Source organism: Penaeus monodon, chromosome 22 (genome assembly GCF_015228065.2).
Source record: "Penaeus monodon isolate SGIC_2016 chromosome 22, NSTDA_Pmon_1, whole genome shotgun sequence".
Taxonomy (NCBI): Eukaryota; Metazoa; Arthropoda; class Malacostraca; order Decapoda; family Penaeidae; genus Penaeus; species Penaeus monodon.
This window is the reverse complement of record NC_051407.1, coordinates 6,913,660-6,914,229: the sequence shown is the minus strand read 5'-3', so window position 1 is coordinate 6,914,229 and position 570 is coordinate 6,913,660. Positions and strand designations below refer to the sequence as shown.

Sequence of the window (570 nt, the reverse complement as noted above, 5' to 3'; positions counted from 1 at the left end):
CCACTTCCAAAAGTAGAGCCCGAACCTCCTCCAAAACTGAAGCTTGATCCTCCTCCTCCAAAACTTCCATAGCGTGGAAGGTCAGCCCATACCGTGGCTAAAACTGTACTAATTACAACCTGTAAAATTCAGAAACTTCATTAATACATTTACAACAAAGAATGAGTTGAACCTCATATGACTATATTCACTATAGATAATCATTTCTTACTGAGCTTGCCTCAACTCAAACTTAAAAGAAGGCGAATAACCCTTTCTTACCAAGGTCTTCATTGTGAAGTGCTATTTCTCTTTTACAAGTGACGACTTATATACCCAACATTCTCCTGCTGCACAACTCAGCATTCTTAGAACTTGTTTTCCAAATGACCGCTCTCCTTCCCCGCCCCTTTCGGATTTCCTCGCCCGCAAGCGACTTGGTCTGCAAATGCTCTGAATGATCATATCCGACAGTGGTGGATTACATAACAGATCATGTTTCATAGTGCAAATCCTTCATGACAAATCCTTTTCATTCATTTGATTCATTTCGATCACTAATGCTGGGAAGTTTGTTTTGAAGATATGATT

The 570-nt window shown here is 40.0% G+C and overlaps 1 protein-coding gene across 1 annotated transcript in view; it reads right to left on the bottom strand.

Moving 5' to 3' along the window:
• The window catches only part of LOC119586869 (H/ACA ribonucleoprotein complex subunit GAR1-like), a 1,190-nt gene extending 917 nt beyond the window's left edge, over positions 1 to 273 (bottom strand). The window contains exons 1-2 of the mRNA XM_037935599.1: positions 262 to 273; positions 1 to 119 (exon numbers count right to left, since the gene is read on the bottom strand). The exon at positions 1 to 119 is cut by the window's left edge and continues 917 nt beyond it. Of these exons, the coding sequence (XP_037791527.1) occupies positions 1 to 119; positions 262 to 273 (131 nt within the window). The remainder of the gene's footprint in view (positions 120 to 261) is intronic.
• Between the last annotated feature and the right edge of the window lie 297 nt (positions 274 to 570).